The sequence below is a fragment of the Poecilia formosa genome, unplaced genomic scaffold (assembly GCF_000485575.1).
Source record: "Poecilia formosa unplaced genomic scaffold, Poecilia_formosa-5.1.2 Scaffold280, whole genome shotgun sequence".
NCBI classification, from domain to species: domain Eukaryota; kingdom Metazoa; phylum Chordata; class Actinopteri; order Cyprinodontiformes; family Poeciliidae; genus Poecilia; species Poecilia formosa.
Window position 1 is genome coordinate 576,598 of NW_006800219.1, and position 21,900 is coordinate 598,497.

General features: G+C 42.8%; 1 protein-coding gene across 13 annotated transcripts in view; it reads left to right on the forward strand.

Annotated features, from left to right (window-relative positions):
- Positions 1-21,900, forward strand: part of caska (calcium/calmodulin-dependent serine protein kinase a) — a 135,471-nt gene that overhangs the window by 110,475 nt on the left and 3,096 nt on the right. For 2 of the 13 annotated variants that reach the window (XM_007571413.2, XM_007571415.2), the window contains 14 exons: positions 2,318-2,398; positions 6,471-6,659; positions 6,796-6,874; positions 7,459-7,544; positions 10,296-10,364; positions 11,038-11,106; positions 11,656-11,691; positions 14,252-14,293; positions 14,700-14,896; positions 16,602-16,717; positions 20,266-20,346; positions 20,420-20,500; positions 20,584-20,786; positions 21,687-21,770. In XM_007571413.2, the coding sequence (XP_007571475.1) occupies positions 2,318-2,398; positions 6,471-6,659; positions 6,796-6,874; positions 7,459-7,544; positions 10,296-10,364; positions 11,038-11,106; positions 11,656-11,691; positions 14,252-14,293; positions 14,700-14,896; positions 16,602-16,717; positions 20,266-20,346; positions 20,420-20,500; positions 20,584-20,786; positions 21,687-21,770 (1,413 nt within the window). The remainder of the gene's footprint in view (positions 1-2,317; positions 2,399-6,470; positions 6,660-6,795; positions 6,875-7,458; positions 7,545-10,295; positions 10,365-11,037; positions 11,107-11,655; positions 11,692-14,251; positions 14,294-14,699; positions 14,897-16,601; positions 16,718-20,265; positions 20,347-20,419; positions 20,501-20,583; positions 20,787-21,686; positions 21,771-21,900) is intronic. The other 11 variants (XM_007571418.2, XM_007571420.2, XM_007571423.2 and 8 more) reach the window with 9 other exon arrangements.

Here is a 21,900-nt window from a genome sequence, read left to right on the forward strand (position 1 = left end):
GTCTTCCATTAACGTTAGCTACAGAAAGCTAACATCTACAGTCTTCCTGTAAACGTTAGCTACAGAATGCTAGCATCTATAGTCGTCCTTTAAATATTAGCTACAGAAAGCTAACATCTAGTCTTCCTGCTACAGAAAGCTAGTATCTACAGTCTTCCTGTTGATATTAGCTACAGAAAGCTAGCATCTACAGTCTTCCTGTTGATATTAACTGCAGAAAGCTAACATCTGCAGTCTTCCATTAACGTTAGCTACAGAAAGCTAACATCTACAGTCTTCCTGTAAACGTTAGCTACAGAATGCTAGCATCTATAGTCGTCCTTTAAATATTAGCTACAGAAAGCTAACATCTACAGTCTCGTTTAGCCTACGCTCAGGAAGCAGCCGAATGACCCGTACTACGTCACACTTTGAAAAAAGCTAACTCCATTCTATCAGTCAGAACAAATGAAAATGAATGGCTCTTCTGGATTGTCACCTAATAGCATGTCAAACACTTTTTGTAAGACGCATTAAAATAAAATACTTAATGTTGTTGGAATTCATTTATGGCTGAACATGAAATGTGCAAACTGAGGGACTTACCAAAGAGTCAGAGCAGCGAGATGAGTGGGTGAGGCCCGGAGACGTAAATCCCAGAGCTGTTCAGACTGGGGAGGCCGTTTAACGGGAGGGAGCACAGAGTCTGGGTTTATTAACACCGAACGTTTATATGAGACTTTCAAGTCCGCTCAGAGATTCCAGGTCACATTTTCCTACTTAAATCAGCTGTGATAGATTGAAAGTGGCGTGCAGAACTTCAACAGATGCTGATGATTAAAGAGAAAGAGCAGATTTTACTTCTGATGTTGCGTGTGTTTTAGCTGTTCTCGGTCTAGCTGATGCTTGAAGCAAAAACATACGGCACCTAAATGCATCTGAGATAAACTCAAAGTGTTTTATTACCCACTGGAAGCAAAGGCATACTCTTTTTACTCCTGCTGTAAAAATTAACAGCGCCACTAATTTCTGACTGAAACTAAAATACTTTTATTTTCCTTCTTTACTTAAGTGTCAAACACAAATTACAATGTTTAGTTGTGTGCTACATATGGCAGCCCTCCCCTGCCGTCTCCATTTTATGTTTTTTTTACAAGCTTTCCTTACCGTAACTAAACATGACCTCAAAAGAAGGAGGGGTGCCATACACACATGTAACATGAACATGATCCAAATTGCAATACAACTGGTACAGAAAACACCCGGTTCTAGCTAGAATCTCACAAAAACATTGTAGCAGAATTTGTTCTAAAATTAACAATCTGTTTATTGGTTTGTTTATTGCTGACATTATTAGTCATACCACCACCTATTTGTTTTTGATCAACAAGTTTTATGTTTTGTGACAAAACAGGGGAATTTTGGTACGTAGCCCTCCAGCTAAACACTAATTGTTGGTGGGTTGTTGTTATTACTGTGGCTTGCTTGCTAAATTAATTGCCCGTCGGGACATGAATAAAGATCTGAGGACCTCAACTTTTACTTAAAGGCGTAATATTGAGATTTTAAATTTTTTTGTTGTTTTTTAAGATTTGTTTGGCTCTAGTGGCCTTTATTTGACAGGAAAGTGATGAGAGAAGGAGGAAGACATGCAGCAAAGGTCGCCAAGGCCGGGAATTGAACCTGCGACAGCTGCGTCGAGGACTAAGGCCTCCATATGTGGGTTGTGCTTAACCCCTGCGCCACCACAGCACACCCTGTAATATTGAGATTTTTATCTCAAAATAAAGTCAGAGATGTAGCAAACACTCAATGAGTGATGAGGCTAGCTTAGCTTAAAACGGACACATTCTGCATGTGTTGGTTTGTCAGAAAGTAACACGAATATTCAAAACCAAACAACAAGCCTGAGTTTATCCAAGTAATATCAAGTTTCGTAGATTATATGCTATGTTTGTAAGCGTTAAATGACATGAAAAGCTAACATTTCGTGGTGGGAAGAGTTTTCTCTGGAATCTAAGGGGTAAACGAGGCACCTGGATGTAAGAGGCTCCGCCCACCCTTCAGCTTTTCCAAGCAGCGACTCAATAACGCAGGTTTCAGAGCAAACACCCACACCCTGTGAGAGGCCTCTCACCTCTACAATGCCACATTCACCAGTCAGGCAGGATAACCGGAGCTGACAACACTAAGCGCTATCAGGAGGTCACGGGAACCTTAAGAGGGGAGGGCCTGTGGGGCTGCCGGGTTGGTCTGTCTGCATAGTTTGAGGTCCAGCAGGTACGTCGGCGTGAAAGTGACCTGTTTGAAGCAGACTGTCCTTTCCCTGCATCCTCAGGTCCTGGAAGAGATCTCCTGCTACCCGGAGAAGTACGAAGCTAAAGAGCTCAGACGGATACTGACGCAGCCGCACTTCATGGTGAGTAGAACGAGTGGCAAACGGGCCCGATGGCACATTATTGATTTCCCTTCACGTCCCTGTAGCCAGAAACGACACAAGAATGCCAGAGTCCTCAAAAGCTTAAAAATCTGAAAAGTGTGGCTGATTGTTCAGGTGGTTTAAGGTGATTTAAATCGTTTCTTCTTTGTTTCTTAACTCAGACATTAATGTACTGAATAACAAATGGATTTGATAACTCTGCTCTCTTGAATGCACCAACAGCTTCACAATCCTGGTCAAGCATGTAAAAACAACACATCTTTAATTTGTTCAGTCGGTGCAAAAAGGAGTAGAAGAGCAAATTTAAAATAAATAATATAGAAACTGAAACTGATAAAAACAATAGATTGACTAATTTGGTCAAAGTGTAAAAATAAACTGTAGCAAACATTCTTTTAAATGGTTATGAAAGTGCAATTAGGAATATGATGTAAAATAAATAAAGCATAGAATTAGACTGAATAGATGGAGCACATTGTCACCGATGTCCGATCTAGAATTGTTTTCAGTGTCAGGACCGATACTGATATTGGGTCTGCTTACTACATCATGCAGAGTTGTTCTCTGAAGGTGGTGGGGTCTGTTGCCAGAGTAAAAAGGGGTGAATGGAAATCAAATCTTTACTTTTACATGTTGATTTGTAGACAGAAATGATATGATTATTTTGTTGTTGCTCAAGGAAACACAAAACATCTGATACCATTAAGCCACTCCAGAGGGCCATTACTGTCGGCTGCCTTCCTCACTAATCTTATCGCATTAGTGCCAATGATGTCCTCACTGATCAGTGAGCTGCTCAGTATCGGATGGACAGAATATCACTGGTGGGACCAAACAGAGGAGAGAGAAATGCATCAAAGCAAAGTGAGGGTCGAAGGTGTGATCATGGTAATTAGGCAGGATGGAGGGGGCAGGACGGGTGCCAGCGGAGCGAGTCTGATGCGATGTGTCGGGTCAGATACCGCCACCCTCTCCCCGTCGCCCCTTTGTGGCGCTTTTGACCCGACATGTTCCCCGTTCCAATGAGAGGCGGGCGGGGAGGAACCACAGCAGGACTCCTGTTAGCGCGCCCGGTCTGCTTGGGGAGGAACAGACTGTCCTGGGGAGCAGATGACTCAGGATGACTGTGTCCATCTGACTGGGCGTGCTGTTGCTGTGACATTAATGCCTGCTAAAAATACAAGCTTGGTTTTGTTCTGCTTTAGCAAACGAAAAATTGTCAAAGAGACGCTAACCCGATTCGTCCCTGGTGTCAAATATCTATCAGTCCTCATTTATCAAGAAAGTTGTTGATAAAAGGTTCGTATTAATGCAGCTTTCCTTCAGCCTCCTTCTGCCTTACCCCTCACCAGGGCCGGCCCAAGAATTTTTGGGGCCCTAAGCAGATTTTCACTTGGGGGGAACAGGGGCACGAGGGCGCACACACCAACATGTCAACACCAGATACTCTGTCATTCCTAAGCTACTCTATCTATGTAACGCAGCTACTATCATTAGCTTAATTTGCAGTTAGCTTACATAACAGTGTCATCGTGGCTATTGATTCTAGCCTTACAGGAGTAGCAAAGTAAAAGAAATGATTTGGATTTTGTGGTATTTAAGTGTGCTGTATTATTTAAATTATTTGAAAGTAATAATAGTTGATAAAAACTAAATTTACAGTCAACAAGTTTCATGTATTTCTCCAACAGCAGGGAGATATCAACGTAAAATACAGAAATAGTTTTTCCGTGTGTGATAGCATTTAGTTTGTGTTATTAAATGTTATTTTAATGCTAAATGTGCTATATAAAGGCATTTGATTTGAAGTAAAGTCAGAGTTCAGACTCTGGGCAGATTGACAATAACAAATGTTCCCCAACAATAAATTGTCCCACTAACTATCACGATAAACGACAATATTGCTGTTTTGACACCATTTTCAAGTAATATATTGATAATCGCACAATAATGAAAGCTTACCCTCTCAAAGACCAATAAACTTGCAATTTTGTAAATAACACTTAAAAACCGGAACTGGAAGTTCACCAAAATAAAACACGGCCACCAAAACAAGAAGAGAAACAGGATTGAAAACCACACACAACTGAAGCCATAAATGAAATTGTGATGTCGATTAATAACCAGAAGGCAGATTAAATCATTTTAATTTGTCGTGTGATTCATTTACTCAGATGTAAGCATTGAAAACTGAGTTGTTTGCTGATGATCTTCTGGTGTTGTTGTGTTCTGAGGATCTTCCCCAGGAAACAAACCATCTGAATATTTTGTGACAACGTGACATTTTGCAACGTCGTTTTCATTTCTTGAACCAAGCAGCAAACAGGATGCGTGTAATTTCACAAATTAGTTTTCTGACCACAGTCAGAAAACCTCAACCTATTGGCTGAGGTTTTGAGCTGCTCTCAGAATTTATGAGATTCTTATCAGAGTTTGAGTGAGATCTCATTTTGCTGCTGCTTTTCCTCAAACTCTCTTCCTCTTTTTGTGTTATTCTTTAAATTCTCATCCAGCTGAGCTGAGCTGAGCTTTAAACCCCGTTCTCATTCAGACACAGAGTCACGTTTGTGCGTCTCAGGTCGTGTGTGATGTATTTTGACATGGGATTTGGAGAGCTGCCAGTGTCTCTGATGTGATCTCCTTCCACAGCTGCGTGCGTGCGTGCGTGCGTGCGTGCGTGCGTGCGTGCGTGTACAGCCGAGGGAAGCCCGTGACAGTTTCCCCCTATTGCTGAGCTTTGATTGCCGTCTTGTGAAGTTCAGACCGGTTTGTTAAAGTGCCGCTCAAGGGCCCTGTGCGGCTGTCAGCCGAGTGAAATCGAGCTGTGTAGGTGTGAGGCGGCGCAGGAGAAACGGGCCACGGACCAGCGACACATGTGGAAAACTGTGGAGCAGCGAGTTAATGTGGGAATCCCTCCAGCTCTTCACTTCAAGGCTGGTTTATGTTTAACTCCACCTCTGAACTGTGCAGAGACCCTCCGCAGTCCCACATTATCATCATGTCACCTAAAATATCTCAAGTCTTCATCTGTAGCCCCCTCAAGAGGAGTTAGGTAGATCGTTGACTGAAGCCATTCAGCATTTATATCATAAGTGCTGTTTCTCGGTGTCCACCAGGTATTCTTGATGAACAGGCGTTCAACAGGCCGTTGTTGAAAACCTTTAAAATGATGATCACGCTAAAGTTTGTTTACTCAAACACTAAAGTTTTATTACTGTATGGATTAAGTTCAAATGACCTAACATGATAATAATAGCCCTTAAGCTAACGTCACTTTAGTTTTAGCTCTTTTGAACTTAAACATTAGCTAACATTTCTTGAAACAAATGAGCTAGATTTTGTCGCATTAGCTAGCATGTTACATTAATTATCAATCAAATCAATAAAATGTTATTTGTATAGCACATTTCAGCAGCAAGGCATTTCAAAGTGCTTTACATAATTAAAAGAAAACAGCATGTGACATTGAATAAACAGTGAGAAAGAGATTTTGAGAGAAAAAAGATTAAAAAAAGATAAAAACATTAAAACATGAACCCCTTTTCAGCCAGGGGGGACGACACCCGCAGCTGCAGCTGTTTGATTGATTTATTAGTCAGACCTGATAATTAGCTAGCATGTTACAGTAGTTAGCTAATACATCTAATATAACTTTAGCTAACTAGTTCAGTTGTGTTCTTGAAGATGCTTGGCTTAAAATAAAACATGTATAATACTTGACAATATTGTGTGAAATTTTGGATACTTAACCATACAGGGATTTTTTTATATGAAATAATAAATACAGAGCTAAAATAACAAGATTCTCTGCAGGAAGGTGAATCTTTAATCTGCAGGCATGCAGGTAATGTATTCCAGCTGTCGATCAAAACCTCCAAAAGTCAGGATTGTTCTGATTTTTTATACGTCAAACTCCTGTCTAACTTTTGATTCAGTTTTTTAAAATGCATCTTAAACTTCTTTATTCTGTCTTTGCTGAATCTTCCTCACTGACTCCCAGAGGTTTCTTAATGTGCAATCAGGTCTCCTTTGTGCTCTGTGCGACCGACAGGCGCTGCTGCAGGCCCACGACGTGGTCGCCCACGAGGTTTACAGTGACGAGGCTCTGCGGGTCACTCCTCCGCCCACCTCGCCCTATTTGAACGGAGACTCCCCGGAGAGTGCGAACGGAGACATGGACCTGGAGAACGTCACCAGAGTCCGCCTGGTCCAGTTCCAGAAGAACACAAACGAACCCATGGTACATGTCCTCACAAACTCAGTATTTGGAAGGCAAACAAAATCCCAAGTTGACCCTGTTAAGCACCACCAGCTGCCCCATCAAATGTGTGACGAAGCGCCTCTGACTGTAGATTTGTCTGCGTTAAATCATGCAGGGCATCACGCTGAAGATGAACGACTTGAACCACTGCATCGTGGCCAGGATAATGCACGGAGGAATGATCCACAGACAAGGTTCGGTTTCACTGGTATCTGCAGCGTAATGACAGATTCTTCAGAAGCTTTTCACAGAATAAACACCCAACTGCATTGTTTTTTTCTTCTTTTTTTGCTAAAAGACCATTATGATGTGATTTCCAAGCACACAGTGCCATTTTATAGCACAATCAAGTGACTACGTTACCTTCAGTTGTTATTTATCAAGTATGACTTCAAAGAAAATTTACTTTGACATGAAGCGCCTTGAAATTGGACCACTGTCTCTTTAAGAAACTCCTGCTCTTTCTGAAACTCCGCCTTCAGGAAGTCATCACAACATGGCTCCTCTACTAACCCTTTAGCAACGTTTTTACCAGCGTTTCACTGAGTAGTAGCTCCTATAATGAGCTCAGCAGATGGCGCAGTTCCACCAGTGGTTTGCTAATTGCTCCTGGCTAGTCTGAAGGAACTTTAAACATATCTCATTTATAATAATATAAATCAGGGATTTTTACTTTTGCCGTAGTGGTGATAGGAAAAAACACAACAGAGTCTAAAAGAGCGTAGTGTAGCTCCACTGCTCCACCGGCCTCATCTCCTGAGCTCTGGTTTCCTCACAGGAACGTTGCACGTTGGGGATGAGATCAGGGAAATCAATGGCATCAGCGTGGCCAACCAGACCGTGGAGCAGCTGCAGAAGATGCTGGTAAGTTACTCTGCATTGTCTATCTTGGTTTTTGAAGCTTCTGACAAGAGTAGCGCTGCGGGATTAGAACATTTCTGCAAATCGTTGCTTGCAGATCAACCTTTGAAGGCTTGAGCATTGCTAAATCAAAAATGGAAAACTCACTCAGCGTTAGAATCTGCAGGTCAAGAAGCAATAGACTGTTTCTACTTTAAAAAATAAATAAAACTAGTCTTTCAAACTGCTAACAAAGTGTGATATCACTATCTGGCGAACACGCTTCAGTATTCATGACTCCATCAAAATTCGATGCATTTTATTTGGATATTATGTGACACAGCAAGACAAGGTTGAACAAAGTTGCATGTAGGCCTGACACAATAACAGGTTTTGCTTGAATGACAAATTGCCCTGAGAAATTATTGCGATAAAAGATGTTTTGAGACCATTTTTAAGTAAAATAATGGTAATTCCATCATAATTAAAGATCAACAACATTTAATGACGTCTCCATCAGTTTTGCGTTTCTTTGTTTTGCAAAATTGCTCAAACTTAATCCGATTGGATGGAGAGCATCTGTTAACAGTCTCCATTGGTTTTATATCTGAACTTTGACTGGGCCACTCATTTTCATTTCGTGTCGCATCAGAACCATGAGTGTTCTCAAAGTGGCAAAATATTTTTCAAACTACCCATAAACTGTTAAAATATCAAAACTTTCTCCAATTCTTGACATAAAATAACATCTGTAATTTGGCACTATGCAAATATAACTTTATTTAATTTGATAAAATAATATTTAAATCAATCACATTTATTTGTATAGCGCATTTCAGCAACAAGGCAGTTCAAAGAGCTTTACATCGTAAAAATACAAAGTCATAGAACAAAGTCAACAGTTGAGGAAACCAGTAAACATTACATTTTGCCATCATTACACATAAAAATGTTGCTTTGTTTATTAGGTTTCAAAAGCAACTCTAAGCAGGCAGGGTTTTTTGTCTAGATTTAAAGGAACTCAGTGTTTCAGCTCTTTTGCAGTTTTCTGGAAGTTTGTTCCAGATTTAAGCACACAAGCATTATCTTCTAGTTCTGTGACTCTTTAGAGTGCAGAGAGCCACATAAAGGCTGGAGTTTGACACATGTGCTCCAAATCAAGCTGGATGTATTGTTTTATAGACTGTAATCCCTTCATAGTCATGCGCTACTACGGTTTGTTCTGTCACATAAACTCCAAATAAAAACCTTTGATTTTAGAGTCTGAACGGGACAAAATGCCCAAAACGTTCCAAAGATGGAAATACTTTTTACAAGACTTTATATATAAATCTTGTTAGCTGTGAGAAGCCTGTCCAAATATCAAGTTAAGCTTAATGAGAAGTTCAGCAGTTGGAAAACACGTAAAAAAAAAACTACAAGAAAGTCATTGGAGTCAGGCTCAGCAAGTTGAGGAAAAGCAAATGAAAGATCAGAAACGGAGCAGGAGACGTCTGAAGCTCCAGTGAAACATGACGGTTGTTTACCGTGTAGGTAATCTCGAACTGGCACATTACGTTCATCACGGACAAACGTTGGCGTACGGTTTAAAACTTCAGCAGAGTCCACGTCTCCAGGAATCGATTGACTCTCAGTAGATAAGGGTCGAAGTGACGTGTAGGACGAAGGTCTGGTTTCTGCCAGGACAGTGTCACCGTACAGATCTCCATCACTTCTACGTTCCTCAGGACTTAAAGGAGCGGCGTCACAATAAAGAGCATTGAGCATCGCCTGCTAACGTTACCTCAACGTCTCTCTCTTCTTCTGCAAACATTTCATTTTCCTCATCTGTAGATGAAACCAGAAATGCGTCTCAATGGACAGATTGACCAAACATTAAGCTGTTCAAAACACATCTGAAACATGAAGGTCAAACTACATTAATGAACTTTGTTACGGTTCTTCAAATACATTAACATCAGGGCTGTTTTCATAGGGTGAAGAAAACTAAACCAACCTTTAGTTTTATACCTCGCTAATCTTACCAAGCATGGAGAACCAACATCAGAACAAGAATCCAGAGAAACTCCCACTAGTTTCTCAGTTATGGACTACTTATCCTTATTCTCATTAAACCAATATGTAGTTCTATACTTTCTTTCTTTTGGTTTGTTGTTTTGTTTGCATTTCCTTCTAATTCATGTGAAGCACTTTGAACTGCCTTGCTGCTGAAAATAAATAAAATTACTTTACCTTCACCTCTACTTCAGACTGTCCTCTCTAGTTTTACGTCACTCCTGAGAGCAGCGCAGCGCACAGTCACCGGCTCGGCATCCAGACTGGCGGTGTTGGCTTTTTAACGTTGCATCATATTTAAGTTCATTTCAAACTTGGATTATGTTTTGTACAAGTCTGCAAATATGAGCTACACAAATAAATACATATCTATCTATCTATCTATCTATCTATCTATCTATCTATCTATCTATCTATCTATCTATCTATCTATCTATCTATCTATCTATCATATGCTTTATATCGTTTCAACATGTGTCTTAAAAAGGTCAATCTGAAGGTGTGGCAGCTTTTGTTGTCTCATGATCCATTTCACTGGGTGTGAACAAGCCTTGATTCTGATCTGACGCATGCAGACTTCTTTCGAATTTCCTTTTCCTCTGAAGAGCCACATAAACAATTATTGCGATAAATATTTGTTGCGGTTCTTCACAGCTCTGCTCCACACTGTGCAGATTTTATGGTTGTGCTTACGACTCTGTGTGTGTGTTTTGTCCACAGAGGGAAATGCGAGGCAGCATCACCTTTAAAATTGTGCCCAGTTACCGGACGCAGGGCTCCTCGTGCGAGGTAACCCCTCTTCCTCCTCTCACTTCATCCTCATCTTCCTCCGCTCCTTACTGCTGATCGTGAGCTCCTGATCTGGTTACTAACCGCTCGCCTGGTTACCGAGCGTGTGTGTAATCCAAGAATGCTGTGCGTGTGTGTGTGTGTTTTTTGCTTGGGCTGGTTCAGATATTTAGCACACCAATTTCACAACAAAGATACCGGAACTCGTCTTTCTGTTCTGTCAGGAATGAGCCCCGCCTGTCTGACCCTGTCCTGCTCCCTGTTCACAGACCCACTGCTGGACCAGGACACACACACCTCCCACCCAAACAGACCAAACGTGGACGACCAAGTGACCTGGAGCAGACGGTGGGGTTGTTTCCCAGCTGCAGTTGCTCCGGCTCTTTTGGTCGTCCTCCGCCCACCCCAGCCCCTCTGACCCCCGTGGCTCTGAGCTGTGGCTGTCTGTGCTGGTGATGACCTCACACTCTCTGCTGCTCAGAGGAGAACAGCGCCCCCGTCTGGTGGTGTCTTTCAGTGCCCTGTAACGGGCTGCTGGTGTTTTGTTGATGCATATCGTCACGTCGCGCCGCTGCTGCCCCCCGTCACCTCGGACCACTGCCCAGACACGTGTGTGTGTGTGTGTGAGAATGTGTGTGTGCTGCGCGCTGCTGACCTGTGTGTCTTATTTCAGAAAGAGTCCCCCAGCACCTCCAGGCAGTCTCCTGCCAATGGCCACTCCAGCATTAACAGTTCTATCTTGGTAAGGACCCCCCACCAACCCTCCCTACCAACCCACGTCTGTCCCCCCCACCGGTGCGTCTCATTGTCCCTCCGCCACACCGTGGTCGTCCAACACGTCCGTGTCTCCGTTAAATGTCCCCTCCCCCTGACTGTCTCCTCTCTGTCTGGCCTGGTGACGGTTTGAGCAGCGGGGTCTCCTGACCTCCGTTTCCGATATCTGAGTTAACAAATTGGTGTGCCTCAGGGAGCCTGCACGCCCCCCCACTCCGTCTACTGACCCGTTCAGGTTCTGCAGGGCCTTCATTTCCCCGCCCAGGCTCCAGACAGATGATGCTGCGACTGCTTGGCTTTGCTCCATGCTAGCTAGCTTGGTGGCTCCACAGCCAGACCTGCAGGAGCACCAGTCCTCCCTCTCCCCCGCCGTCTTCACCGCCTGCTTCTGTTTCGTGTGTTTCATGCCGGCTAGACCGCAGGTGGTTGATGCATGCGTAGTGTTTGTTGAAAGACGCTGCTTGGTGTTGACAGTTGGCGGAAACATGTTTCTGTAACCGTTGCTTCTACCCTGCAGGACCTGCCGTCCACCATGCAGCCCAAAGGTCGACAGGTAACTTACCGTCACTCACCCCGTCCCCCGGCGCTGCTCTGCAAAAGTGTTCACACCCCTTGAACTTTTGGAGATATTTCATCTTAAAATGAAAACTTTGAGGTGTTTTGGTGACAAACGCAAAGTAGCAAAATAATTGTTTGGTGCCATGCGCGGCTCTTTGGCCACACCAAAATAACAGGCTTTTCAAAGTAACCATCTTCAAACTATTTCTTCATTTCCATATTTATAGAAAAATTCTCAAATCTGAAAAATATAAATAAGGTTTAGATTAATTTAGTTAATTCATAATAACTCATTTATGTAGAGCATGTCTTGCTCTGGGCAAGTTTTATTTTGTTGTGGTGTTTATCAGTAATTCCAGCTGCAACAATGACATTTTTTCTTTATTTTGGACTTTGATTGGTCCATTTTTTTTTTTTACAAACTAATCTGCTTTATCCTAAAATATATTTTTGTGAACGTCTAGATGATATTCAGAGTGACATCCACTCTGCGCTTTTTGTAAATGACTAACGTTCTCTACAAACCAATAAGGTTGGGTTGTCCAAAGTGTGGCCTGGGGGCCGTCGGTGGCCCTCAGGATGACTGTTTTGCTGCCCTTTGTTCATAAATGAAACAAATTTTAGCAACAAGCTCGGTACCAGATGTCTCTTTATGGTCTTGGTTAATGTTTCGGGCGACGTGGAAAGTAATCAGCTGCCTCTTCTCAGGAGAACGTGTCGCTTCGCTCTGAATGCATAAACCCATCATTTATAGTAAAAGGCCTGCTGCTGCCCTGCTTTCAGCAGACCACAATGCATTAAGATCGATATCGCTCTGGTATCTGAGGGGGGAAGCAACAGCAACAACAACAACAACAAAAACTGGTCTGATTGAGTCTGAGAAGACGATGCTGGGCAGGATGAACAGCTTGGTGGTTAGAAGAAGCTGCAGATCCAAACGGCTTCCAGAACTCTCCTTAACAAGCACAATCACACTAATTGATGCTTTTATTTTGGAAGGCCATGTAATACCTCCAGGTTGTTTTGTTGACACAACTTTAGCCTCTTCATAGTCTCACTTCATATAACCATGTTCTTCAGTCAGGATCAACTCATTCCTCTAGATCAGGGGTCCCCAACCGAATACCAGAGAGCATTTAGATTTTTTTTTCATATACTGTATTTTCCGGACTATAAGCTGCTACGTTTATCCTAAGCTTTGAACCTTGCGGCTTATATGTGTATGTTTACTGATTTTTTATTTTTTTATTTTTTTACTTTGGGGTTGCGGCTTATAGTCCGGAAAATATGGTATTTATTTCATAAATAGTGTTATTTCCTGGATTGATTCTGTGAAGAACCCAGAGAGGGTTATTTGATTGTGCTTTCTGGGAAACAATATTTTTTACATTTGGGCACTCCTGCAATCGTCACACTTTTTTTGTTACAAACTGACTCCGGCCCCCACCAGAGAAGGGAAAAGTTATGTGGCCCTCACAGGAAAAGGTTTGGGGACCCCTGCTCTAGATTATTGTTTTATGATCAACTATGGGCAAAAACAATAATTAGACGGCTTAAATTTAATTTTAATTGAATTTGGATATTTTTTAAAGATTCCCATATAGATTTCTACTCTTTTTTTTTTTTTTTTACCTTTGTTTAGGTAGGACTTTTTTTCATCCCCAGCAACGCTCCGAGTCACTCTAGATTAGACATTTTCTGACATCAAACACTTGAGCGATACAAGAAAGCTACTACAGTGTTTTGACATGATAATATGGGTCATGACTCTTTTTAAAGCAGCTCCAGTTTGACATGTGAACCACTCCCCACCTCATACTTCAACTTATCACTTTTCTCCATCCCATTTCGCTTTAAACGCGTCAAAATTCAAGCGCCTCCCGAGTGAGAAATGAAACCTTCTGCCCTCTATCACCAACGTGTTTCTTTCCCTTAACAGACCCCCTTCCACCGGTCCAACCTTTAGATTCACACATTTTACCCCCTCCTTGAAAAATGATGCACAGTAAAAACACCAAACCACACCAAGTATTTTTCTTTTGTCTAGTTTCTGGTCCAAACATCTTAGCACACTTGAAATAAGACAAACTAACAAGTAACTTTTCAGCAAGATGTAGGAGCTTGTTTAAGTTAATAATTCCTTAATATTGATATAAAAACACAAGTTCCACTGGAACTAGTGTTTTTTTTTTTTTTCTTTTTATCAATGATCAATTTTTGACTTAAATCAACCTCCTGCATCTTATAGACAAGTTACTTGTTAGCTTGTCTTATTTCAAGTGTGCTAAGACGTTTGCACCAGAAACTAGACAAAAGAAAAACACTTGGTGTGGTTTGGTGTTTTTGCTGTGAGAGTTCACTTAGTGGCCAGCAGAGGGCGGCAGACGACAGGCTCACCTGAGTGGCTTGTAGTTCATAACAGAGTCTTAAACTCACCATCTAAGGACCAGGAGGCATCTAAGCTGCTCCCCTCCTCCATCCTCTCCCTCCCCCTGCTGTTCAGTCGTGTCGCTGCGTTTTTGCTGCATGATGCGTGTGATGCTTTCAAATCCTAGATGGGATCCAGACCTCCCACAAAGGACAAAACGTCCATTAAGGTAAGAGACAAACTTCCTTAAAGCCCAGAGAGCCTCAGCAGCCCCGATCATCCCTCCTGACTAACAGACTCTGTGTGGTTCCGGTAGTTTCCAGGCAGGATAAAGCCAAACTTATTCAGATCTGATGGAAACAAGCAAGGCCTGTGCCTGAGTTCCTTAACCAACCTGCAGTGTTTGGGTTTATCTCACCACTGAGCCCTGTCCTCGCTTCTTCCTTGGTAACTAGATTCCAAGATGGCGACCTGAACACCCCCTCTAACGATCCCTCTCCAGCTCCCTGTCCGTTCCCATGTAGCTACACGCTTCACTTCCTACAATGCTTCCATCACCAACGTCTTTTACTGACTAGCCCAGGAACCCCCCACCTTCCCTGGTTTGAGCCTTCAGTCGTTTTGTTCCACCACAGATCTACGTGAGGGCCCAGTTCGAGTACGACCCCTCCAAAGACGAGCTCATCCCCTGCAAGGAGGCCGGCATCCGCTTCCGCGTGGGCGACATCATCCAGATCATCTCCAAGGACGACCACAACTGGTGGCAGGGCAAGCTGGAGAACACCAAGAACGGCACGGCGGGCCTCATCCCGTCCCCCGAGCTGCAGGAGTGGTGAGTGCCACAGAGACGGCTCCAAAAACACCTGGGTCACGCATCAAGGAGACTCCCACCTGTTCTGACCTACAAGCTGCAGATCGCAACATGCTGCACAGAAGAAAACGTAAAATGTTAAAAAATATGTTTTAAGTAACAAAAACTACAAAGCAGAGACTTCCAGAGTCCTAGAGCTGCTGATGAGGACAACCTGTCACCTTCCAGCTTTTAGCTTTGAACATCACACACAGGGTGTCCAAACATCCTTAAAAAGTCATATATCTAAAAGTAACTCCGCTTTAATATGCCTTAATTCCATTTAAAAATTAAAGTTGGTCTTGAATACATTAATCACAAGTCTTAAGCTTTGTTGTGGCAGGTCTAATTAATCTTATAGAAGTTTTTTTTACAGCTAACAGGCTGCTAATATACTCTTGCGAGCTAGCCAGCTAACATTTTCCATCTATCAAGGGCAGAAAGATGGAACAAGTTTATTGCCAGTTGGCCGGCCGATGTTTGTGTTCGCCTGTGGCTGACTTCTGTTGCCTGACCATGCAAGACTAAACGCATTCTGTGAAACAAAACCAAACTTTTAAAGCTATTCACTAAAGATGTAGAGATCCTTATGCAGTGTAGCTGCTGCCTAGAGCCACAAACTAATCCAAGAAATTTCACAGTTTTTGCTATTCTTGATTGTAAATCCTGCTGAATCACCCAACCATTCTCTAGTTTGTCAATTTGGGACGTGCAGGTGTAAAGGTTCTGGGCTGTATGGCGGTGCTGGGCTTTGTAGCTGTCTTTATGTGTCTCTGAAGGTTCGGGTCTATCACTACACCCAGGTTCCAGGCCTGATCTCTAGTTTCTAGATGTCATAACAGAAGTCGTGCATTGACTCGAGATCGTTCCTCTTTCGTTCCAAAGATAATACCTTCAGCCTGCAGACGGCCGACGATTACGAGTTCTGATAATCCAACTCTTACTTTTGCAAAGTGCTTGAACACATTCACCTCGTGGGCAGCATCTGTAGCCGTTCGAATGACTTATCCTGCATTCAGAGCTTATTTCAAGGGACTTTCAAAGTGCTGCATGTTCTGATGAGCTCAACAGACTCTCGGTAGTTTCATGTTTCTGGGCAGGCTGATGACAGAGAGGATGTGGTCTGATAACCTGATCATTTCCACTGTTTCTCAGCCTCTGCTAAACTTTCAGAACCTTCACACAAACCTTCGGTGCCTTTGAGGCTTTTCTTATTTTTCTTCTTTACTGGAAACCTTTTAAAGCCACATTGTATATCAAAGAGGAAAGATGAAAATAGTCACAGAAGAAATGATCAGTTTGCCTCAATCTTCCCAAAAATAAAGGATTAACTCCTTTCTATTAATGAAAATGTTACTGACAAAGTCAAAAAACTGAATATTAATCCCCTCATACTCAGAATACATGTGGCGTTAGCGGAGAGGAAAGCCATTTAACAGGGAGAAACCTCCAGCAGAAGCAGAGCCTGGCTCAGTGTGAGAAGTCGGAGCAGAGATGCAGAAAAGAAACAGAAGCGTTGACCTCGGAGGACTTTCTATGCTAGAGAAGTGTAAGAAGCTGGAGGCAGTAGTAGCAGCTCCTCCATTTTGGTGCCTCAGACACAGAGAGGCGACTTTAATCTCAGACTCTGGAGCTTTCTCCACAGCTGAACCGATTCTGGAGCTCTAAACTCTGCTTGCTTTGGCAGGCGGGTGGCATGCATCGCCATGGAGAAGACCAAGCAGGAGCAGCAGGCCAGCTGCACCTGGTTCGGCAAGAAGAAGAAGCAGTACAAAGACAAGTATCTGGCAAAGCACAACGCAGGTACTGCCATCACACCCACAGGAACACACGATGTGGCTGGCTAACAGGGAGATCTGTGTGTGTGAGTTGAGGGTAAGCAGACCTCGTAGCTCCAGTAGCAGAGCCACGGCCAGGAATGAGAGGAAGAGATGTCAGACATGCCTTAGAGGAGCACGGCGGCGACTCAGGGAAACATGAGCAGCTCGGGCGTACTGATGAGCTTCCAGCCTGCTCATCAGACCACATACAGTTAAATACGGTTCACTCCCTCCGGGATGGTGCCATGTATTTGTTATTTTTGTAAAAAACTAAAACTACAGGCTTTGCCCTCAAAGTTGCAAATTTTGCCGTTAAATGGTCTCACAAAAAAGTTGAAATTGCTGCAGGTTTTGCTTATGATTGGGTTAAAATTAGAGGTGCACCTTTTGTTTTGATCTTTGGTTACTAAAACACCAAGGTAACAAACTTCATCTGTTATAGGAAAGTTGCAGATTTCTGATTAATGCAGTTTTTAATAGCCACAAGTTCACATTTCTTAATATTAAGGGATAATCCAGATGCCTTTGAGAACTCCTGAATTGCATTGATTGCTACAGAAATTTGGTTGTGTCATCTGCAAGTTGTGTCAATATGAGCTTATTACCAAAAGGGGAGATGCCTTCTGCAGCACTATTTTGAATATAATGATAGGCCATGAGTTGAGCCTCTATCAGGAGGCAGCCTTGTCTTTTCCCCCTATAGAGATTAAATCTGGGGGAAGTTCCACCTGGAAGTCAAATTTATGTAAGGATTGTAAAATGAACTGATGCTCCAAACGCTTTATAGCAATCTAAGAGTAAAATGTAGCCATCATCATCCAACAAGTCAGAGTAATCCACTGGCAGCAGGAGGGTGTGAACGTCATGGAGCCTGAAACCGATGAAGAGCCTCTCAGACGTTACAGGAAGCGTCAGTCAGATGGGAAAGCAGATCAACATGGACGCCACTGCGTCCGGCCACGTTGTCTGTGAACACGACTGGATCCACCGTGGGGCTCTGGAGGCTTTCAGCCATGTGGTTGGGATCCCGTGTTCTGATTGGTTCCTCAGATCCCAATCAAACTCCATGGAGCAACAGGAGTCTCTCTGTGTTCATGTGATTCTAATGGGGAAAACGTATCGGCTCCTCTGTTGGTCATATTTTACTGCGGTGGCTTGATCTCACACTGAAAACAGAAAAGATGGAACCTTTTATAAGTTTGGGGAAGAAATCACATCATAAAATTAAATAATTTTTTTTTTAATTTTCAATATAAAGGCAATAAAACAGGCTATTTTTAGCAGCTCTGTGTTTTTAACCAATATCCTCATTGTCTATCTGCAATAGAAGGGACACCAATGGTACAAGGAGTTTTAAACTTATAATAAAGTAATTTAATGCTTTTTAACTTCAGACTATGTGCTTTATATTTTTACCTGGGCTCCCTATTCATCTATATTCTTCATATATACATAAAGAGCTCACTTTTTGTACAAATAATGTTTTGTTTTTTTCATTTAAATAACCTTTATGATTAGTTTTTGTTCTGAATAATAATATCGCAGCACCGGACAAATGTTATTTTGTAGCAGCAGCTGTAGAATCAAGCAGTTGCAGAACTCGGCTCCAGAGCTAAACCCGACCCGTTTTCAGCCCTCAGTGGCGCCACCTAGCAGATTCTAATACTTTTCAAAAGGTTCCCGGGATACTGGAAGAGAAACAGGTCTTTAAAAGTCTTACATTTTATTTTATGTATTTATTTTATTATTGGAGCTTTGCAATGAAATTTTGCTCAAGGTGTACATTTTAAATGTGCAGCTGTATGTCTATGGTAAAACTTGAATTTAACCGTTGCTATGGAGACTTGGAAGCCTGTTGCCCTCTGAGAGTAAAAAGAAAGTACAAAAAGGTTGTTTTGTTTTAGATGCTTTTTATAGGGAATGTTTGGGGGTATCAATAATTTGTAATTTTTTTGTCTGTATAAACATAAAGTAAAGCTCGGACTTTTCTTCAGTGTTTGAGTGTGAGATTATTGCGCCGCGATAAAAGGTGAATCCGTTTGTAGCCAGTTTGTGTGACCAGCTCGGTGTCTGCTCTGTTTCTGTAACATTTTGTAAGCGGCCATGTTTTGACCCTTGTGTTGCTCTCTCTTGCTGTCTGCCTCTGACCGGCCTCTCTGCATGTAAGTAACCACCGGCTCCAGCTCTTCCTCCTCCTCCTCCCTCTCTTCTCCGTTCGCTGCCGGTGTTTCACTTTTGTTCCTGTTGTTTTTCTGCAAACAACAAGAAGATCTGAGACCAAAACTGAAACCAGGCAGCTTCCTGTAGCGTTTGTCACACTCCGTCAGACCATCTCCAGCCCAACACGTGTTTCTCCCTCCGTGTGTGACGTTTGCTGCGCCCTCTGACATCAGCGCGGCAGTCTGATCGGCGGCAGCTGCAGCGAAGAACCCAGTGACTTGTGGGGGTTGTATTTCACTTGTCAGCAGCCTCAGATTCACAGAGTTTTATGTTTCGGATACTGGGAACACACTGTACAGAGATCAGCAGCACAGACAGTCTGCAAGCCCCCCTCATTTATTCTGAGCTCTGTTTACATACAGAAAGATCTCACCTTTACTATTATGAGTTATTTTTGTCAATTAAAGCCAAAGCTGAGATGTCTGGGGGGTTTTGTTCATGAAAATATTTGCAGACTCCTTCGTGGTAAAAACCTCATGATAGATCCTCCTGACAGATACAGAACACCTGCAGCTACTACTGCAGGTCATGTGTGAACTGTTCAAGAGCCGGTCTCGATTATTATTGAAAGAAACAGCAAAATTATGCAATTCCAGCTCCAAACAAAAGCTTACAAGTCCCAACTTCCTAAAAAAATGTTATCTCACAGATTCTGTCGGACTTACTGCCGTTTGTAAAATGATCTGTTCATAAAAATGAACAGTTCTGTTCAGAAACGTACCTTCACTCCTCAGTAGCATCATTTTGTCATTGTGTTTTGGTGTTTATTGATGTACTGAACTTCAATCATTTCAGCACAATATCAGAATATACAGCATATGCTAAAGCAGGGTAGCGTACTTCCACTGACCGTATATGGTGTGTGTTATGCAGTGTGTATTCGCTTGATCTCTAAATGCCACAATTAGAAAATAACATTAGAACAACAACACGTTTGTAGAAACAGCAGCAAACCAACACGCGAGAATAAAGTGATGGTTTGTATTTGATGCATTCTTGGTTGAAATGTGTTTGTTATTCATTCAGTGAAGTTACTCAGTGAGTAGAGAATCCAGAAACTTTACTCAAGTAAGAGTAGCAATACTTTCATCATAATATTACTTGAGAAAAAGTCAAAAGTACAGAGTAGTAACGGTGGTATTTTTCCCCGAAGTTACTCAAGTAAATGTAGCTGGTTACTATCCGCCTCCGATCAGAACCCGGTCATCAGCTGTCACTGTTTAGGTCCGCCTGTCTTTCACCACATCGTTAGCAGATCCATGCAGGTGTTTCTCCTCTCTGCTCACTCCGCTCTCCCTCTGTCACCTCCAGTGTTTGATCAACTAGACCTGGTCACGTATGAGGAGGTGGTGAAGCTCCCAGCCTTCAAGAGGAAAACACTAGTTTTGTTGGGTAAGTGAAGCCTGGCATTAGAGTCGGGGGGGGTCAGAGAAATGTCCCGTTTACCTCCATGTTTACCCCTCAGGCGCTCACGGAGTGGGCAGGAGACACATCAAGAACACGCTCATAACCAAACACCCCGACAGATTTGCCTACCCCATCCCACGTAAGACCTCACCACATCTACCGTACATGCCCTTCGCACATGTCCAAGTGCGAATACCTCACTTCCTGTCTCTGGGGCTCCAGACACAACCAGACCTCCAAAGAAGGACGAGGAGAACGGGAAGAACTACTACTTCGCCTCTCACGACCAGATGATGCAGGACATCAGCAACAACGAGTACCTGGAGTACGGCAGCCACGAGGACGCCATGTACGGGACGCGGCTCGAGACCATCCGCAAGATCCACCAGCAGGGACTCGTGGCTATATTAGATGTGGAACCTCAGGTGTGTGCGTTTTGCCACCTTGTCTTATGCTGCCCCATAGCACACCTTCCCACGAGTTAAGTTTAGTTTAGGGGTAGGGTTAGTGTTAGGACATTGATGGTTGGAATGTTGTTTACATTCGGATATTTTGTGCACTCGCCCAGCACCGGAAGGCAAAAAGCCGATTCTTTTATTTGCCATCCATAGCCGTGCTGCCATAGTGGAACAATTTGGTAAAAATGTGAAACCCGGAGATGTAGGTATTACTAATTCAGTGCGGTGCGACACAGCAAAAGAAAAATAATGTCGAAAAAAACAACTAAAAACCAGTCGTATTCTTTGTTTTAAGATTTGATGTTTGTTTTGTGATTACTAACACTTATTAATAACTGTCTGAACACAGCAGTGATAGATTAGCCTCTGCTCTACTAATGACCTGTCAGAGAGTTGGTGTGGAGGTCGCCCCCTTTTTTTTTAAATTGAACCAAAACACACAAAATTCCACACCACGTCTACATGTTAAGTTTGTCAAAGTCAAGCTAGCATAACTGACCTATTCACGCTTAATTATTTTTTTATTAAATCTTTTAACCGTGAAATGTGAAACCGTTGGACCTTATCTAGTTGTCATTGTGTTGATAATTAGTTGCAAAGCACTGCTTCCCTTTTTCTTTTCTAAGATTGAGCGTGTTTTGTTGATAACTTAACAGCTAAACCGAGGGTAGTCATAGTCGGTTAGCAGGTTTTTGCCCTCCAGCAGGGATCTGGGGGCAGGGGAGATCTTGTGCGTGTGATGTCACGTTTCAACGTGTCTATACACAAATAATTTGAAGTAGACATCATGTCTTAAGGATAAAAATCAAACAAATCTGTATGCTGTATCCCAGCTCTGTTTGACCGCTAACACGTGGCTCATTTCAGGCGCTGAAGGTCCTGCGGACGGCAGAGTTTGCCCCGTACGTCGTCTTCATAGCAGCTCCAACCATCACACCGGGCATTAATGAGGTAAAAAACACAGAAAACACACCGACATCCTTTAGCTCCATCTAGCTCATTCGCACGGTGCGGCTCGAAGAGGCCAAGAAGCTAAGCAGGCCGTCACTCTCCTGAGAAGCCGTGGTCAGCTGTCAGAAAG